The following is a 4524-nucleotide window of genomic DNA, read 5'->3' as shown; positions in this document are numbered from 1 at the left end:
TCTCAGTCTCATTCTTAGCCCCATTCTCAGACTCACTCCCATTCACAGTCTTACACTCAGTCTTAATCTGAGTCCCATTCTCGGTTTCAGACCCATTCTCAGACCCATTCTCAGACCTATTCTCAATCCCATTCTCAGCCTCATTTTCAGCCCCATTCTCAGTCCCATTTTCAGTCTCATTCTCAGATTCATTCTTATTCTTATTCTCGCCCTCATCCTCATTTCCCGAAGCCAGTCCCCGCCCGTGCTGCTCTACGTCGGAATTCGGCACGCTCAGCACTATTGCGTTCCGGAAAAAAGTGCGTGAGCGGTGTCGTCACACCGAAAAATCGGTTTAAAAGCCAGCCAAATCGTCCAAGCATTCAGTTCGCTACGATTGTTCAACCGATTCTACATCGATGAATTCGTTAACAGCATGTCTGTGCGGTTTGTTGGTAGCTGCGATGGCAGTGCAAGCAATGCCAGCTGGCAAACTGGAGACCAAGATGGCCGAATCCTCGGCGATCAGTCCCAAGGATTTCCATTTGGAGGATGCGGGTGCTGAGAAGGACAGGCTGAAGAAGCAGGCGTCCTTCTGCGTGGAGTTCCGTCCAGGTGCTCAAAATGGACAGCAGGTGTCTCAGGATGGGTCGCAGATGAAAATGCAGGGCCTGAGCGTGGTGCAACAATCGCAGGTGGCGCCAAAGATGCAGAGTTACAGCTTCCAGCAGGCCCCGCAGCCTGTGCAGTCTCTGGGAGTCTTCCAGGCTCCTCAGGTAGCAATTGCGTCGTGCTTTCTAATTTACCATGCTTCTCTCGACGCATAAATTCACTATGATCTGCATGTATCTTGATTTTGTGTTATTTCTTGAGAATCGTGAGAGATTTAAAGTTTTCGACAAAAGTTGTTCGTTTTTCGTAAGAGCTCTCATTTAGTAAATAATTCATCGATTGTTAATTTCGATCGATGAAAATGTACACGTAATTCTCCATTTTGTGTCATAAGTCTTTGTAATTATTTGTATAATTTAAAGGGAGAACTTATGCGTTCGAAGTTTTTTTTATCGCTTATGGTTACAGTAACACTTAATTTCTCGGTGATTCGAAGAATTTATTCGAAAAATTGATTCAAAGGATGTCTTCGAAACGTTATTCGAGAATTTATTCGAATCATTATTTGAATGTAACATAATTCGAATAAAACTTTACTCGAATCATTATTTGAAAGAAACTTTATTCGCGAATCATTATTTGAATAAAACTTTATTCAAATCATTATTTGAATTCGTTATTTGAATAAAGTTATATTTGAATAATTTATTCGAAAGATTAGTCGAATAAAATTTTATCCGTAAAATTTATTTTCAAACTGTACGAAAAAATATTCATAAAATTTATTCGAATTGTTCAAATGAAATTCTACTTGTATAATGTCCAACTCTGCTATTCCGCCATATCGTTGATTTCATCGCCACTGTGAATTCTGTTGGCGTAGTACCGATCTCCAAACTTCAACTCTAATTGATAGTTCTTAAAAATTCGTACCGACGGAGATTGTGTGTGTTATGAAATAGTTTTCCATCCTCAGGCATACGTGGTGCCCCAGCAGTCGTTCGTGGTTCCCCAGCAGGTGGTGCCCCAACAGGTGGTTCCCCAGCAGATGATGCACCAGCAGGTGGTCCCTTCGGTGCAGACTCTGCAGATCATCCAGCCATCTCAATCTTGCCCTCAGGAGTCGAAGGTGCAGATCGTAGAAAGGAGAGTCGAGGTCCCAGCACCGACTCCAGTCCCCGAAGTGGTCACTGTAAAGCCCCAGCCCCAGCCCGAGAGGATCGTGGAACCGCAGACTCAGGTGATCGAGACCATTAAGCTGGTCCCAGTGCCCCCAGTTTGCAAGGATAAACTGGTTGTCGTGCCCTCCAAGCCCATGGTGGTCGTTCCTGAGCCAACTATCGTCAAGGTGCCTCATTGCACTCATCAAAGCGAAGGGATGACCTGCAACTGCAATCAACAGGCGATAAGGGCTGCCGCCGTAGGACCTGTTGATCACATGCATCACATGCACATGAGGGCTCATACTCATCCCATGCACCTTGGCAAGATGATGACTGACTTTCGTTTCCTCAAGGACCCAAAAGCTTAGAGGTAGGTGAGGAAATGTGTTAAATGAGCATTATTTAGGGACTTCGGAGTGTTAACCAACGCGGGGGTGCTATTGAAATATGAATTCAGGCAATTTTATGAATCTAGGGAATTTCGGTTTCATGAATCGGTGGCTATCTTTCGGGGATTCACAGTAAAACAGGTTAGGGAAGTTTTTGTTTATTTGTTAACCTGGTTTTACGAGATTCACAATGTTGAATTCTGGGGGAAATTCTGTTTTATAATTGCATCAATGCAGAACAGAATTATTTGGAACTTAATTCAAATGGACGGGTTGACTTTTTTAGATCCAAGTTCAGGAAATGTGTGGTTATGTTTGTCAGTTTCCGGCACTCTGCATCGAGATTCCTTCAAGTTAGATGCTTGAGTAAATTGATAGTTCGTAGGGTTGAGAAGGAAAAATTTTCAATTCTGAGTCTAGCAGTTTGGGGAATTCTTGTTTTATGAATTGGTGGCTATCCACAGGGATTCGCAAAGTGGCAAACTAGAGAATTATTGGATTATAAATTCATAACAGTGCAGGTTACTTACGATATTAAATTCTAGGGGATTTTTTACTATGTAGAGCAGAATTGTTTGGACCCATATTCAAATGAAAAGTTGATTTCCTTTTTAGCTTCAGGTGTAAAAAATGTGAGGTTATGTTTAACAGTTTCAGACATTATAATATTGGGATTCCTTCGTGACAGAAGCTTAAGTAAATTAATGGTTTTTCAGCTTGAGATTTTTCAGTTTTTCAGTCCAGGAAATTTTGTGTTTCATAAATTGCTGGCTTGTCTCTGGATATTCAGTGTGTGGCAAGCTATAGATTTGATTTATAAATAGAATGTTTGGGGACAGAGTGGTGGTCTAGTGAAAATGTTATTTTTATAAGTCCATCTATACAGTAAATATCTATTTTAATCTTTATTCAAACGAAAAGTTGATTTTTTAGCTCTGAATCTAGTAAATGTGAGGTTACGTTTGGATACTTTTGCAGCACGACGTATTTCTTACACTACAAAATTAAAATTTCTTCTCTTCTTCTATAAGATGTTTAATTAAACGCATGATTCATGGGGCTCGGGCAAAATCAAAAAATATTAAACGACCTTTCACGAATCCGTGGCAGTTTAAGGCTAGGGAATTATTGGTTTATGTGCTGGCAACAGCGCCTAGGGGATTCAAAATGTGGACTTTTAGCAATTCATGTGAAACAAAATAATTCAAAACTTTATTTCATTAATCCTGAGTGATTTTTATTGAAGTTTCTGGGATTATTAAATAATAATTATTAAGGATATTAAATAGACGGGGACATTAAAAGAGGGAATTAAATTAACATTGCAAAAATTCGTTATCCGATGCGAGAATAATAATTCCAACAATGTGTAGATTTATTTCAGCGAGCCTGGTGAAACTGCGAAATTTAATTTCGGCACATTCTCTGTATCGCAGATGAGCAATACACGTTGGATTTTCTGATGACTCTACAGCGAACGCGATGACGATCGATCTGTAGGACTCTAAAAGTAGATTCCGATGTAATGCTTCTGTACGCTCTGCGAGATCAAATAAAATGAAAAATTTGATGATACAATCACGTTGTTCAGCCGGCTAATTAGCCAACAACTCCCTGTAATAAATTTCCTACGAGCTAATTTAATTCCCCATCGGAAGTTTCCTCACCAATATTTAAATCTTCGGTCCCTCTATTTATTTTAAATTACGCTTTTCGGTTCGGCGGCTTTTCACGTGAAATAATTACACGCCGTTTAATTTATCTCATTACGTTCATACTTGCTACAATTACGTCATTGATTAAACAACGAACAGCCGTACTTTTAATAATGACTCGAACATTTGATACGATTTTAACACACTTCCCGGCCATTAATTCTTTTCAGTTTCTATTCTCATCGTTGTTTAAATAATTTATTAAATGGAAGGTATCGCTATTACGAAATATTTAAACAATTTCGCAAAATTAAGCTAAAAAAGGTAGTAGGCTCCTATATACTTTGTGACTTTTATATAAATTAATTTCGAGCGATGGATAAGCATATAATTTTATAAATTTGGCATACTTTGGGCAGACTTGGCATACTTTTACACTGTCCGACACGATTTTTGGGTTCCTATAGCCACTATGAAATTCTTGTAGAGCTTCACTCCCTGAACAAGAATCCGTAAACCGAATTACTCCATCACCCTCAGTTTTTTAAATAAACGAACTTTTGTAAAAACCCAAAAATTTTCGACAAAAATGAGGTATTGCAAGAGAAAAGTAAAAACGTTAGAAAGTTCTAATTGGTGTTGAAAGATAGAGGAGTTACCAACTCCAAATACTCTGGTGTGATTTTTTGTGTGAAATATAACACAGTTTGGTGATTATTATCCACA

At 39.1% G+C, this 4524-nt stretch overlaps 1 protein-coding gene across 1 annotated transcript; it reads left to right on the top strand.

Annotated features, from left to right (window-relative positions):
• The first annotated feature begins 639 nt into the window (after window positions 1-639).
• LOC143261743 (uncharacterized) lies at window positions 640-3721 on the top strand. The gene is made up of 3 exons (XM_076527969.1): window positions 640-755; window positions 1568-2124; window positions 3580-3721. The coding sequence occupies exons 1-2, from the start codon at window positions 642-644 to the stop codon at window positions 2120-2122; spliced, it is 669 nt and encodes a 222-aa protein (XP_076384084.1). The 5' UTR covers window positions 640-641; the 3' UTR covers window positions 2123-2124; window positions 3580-3721.
• The last annotated feature ends 803 nt before the right edge of the window (window positions 3722-4524 follow it).

This window comes from Megalopta genalis, unplaced genomic scaffold, assembly GCF_051020955.1.
Source record: "Megalopta genalis isolate 19385.01 unplaced genomic scaffold, iyMegGena1_principal scaffold0066, whole genome shotgun sequence".
NCBI classification, from domain to species: Eukaryota; Metazoa; Arthropoda; class Insecta; order Hymenoptera; family Halictidae; genus Megalopta; species Megalopta genalis.
The sequence above is the reverse complement of the archived record's forward strand: the minus strand, read 5'-3'. Positions and strand labels throughout refer to the sequence as shown.

Coding starts and splice junctions, on each gene's coding strand:
- LOC143261743 (XM_076527969.1), top strand. CDS start 642: ATGCAGGGCCTGAGCGTGGTGCAACAATCGCAGGTGGCGCCAAAGATG. Junction 756..1,567: donor GAGTCTTCCAGGCTCCTCAG/GTAGCAATTGCG, acceptor TTCCATCCTCAG/GCATACGTGGTGCCCCAGCA.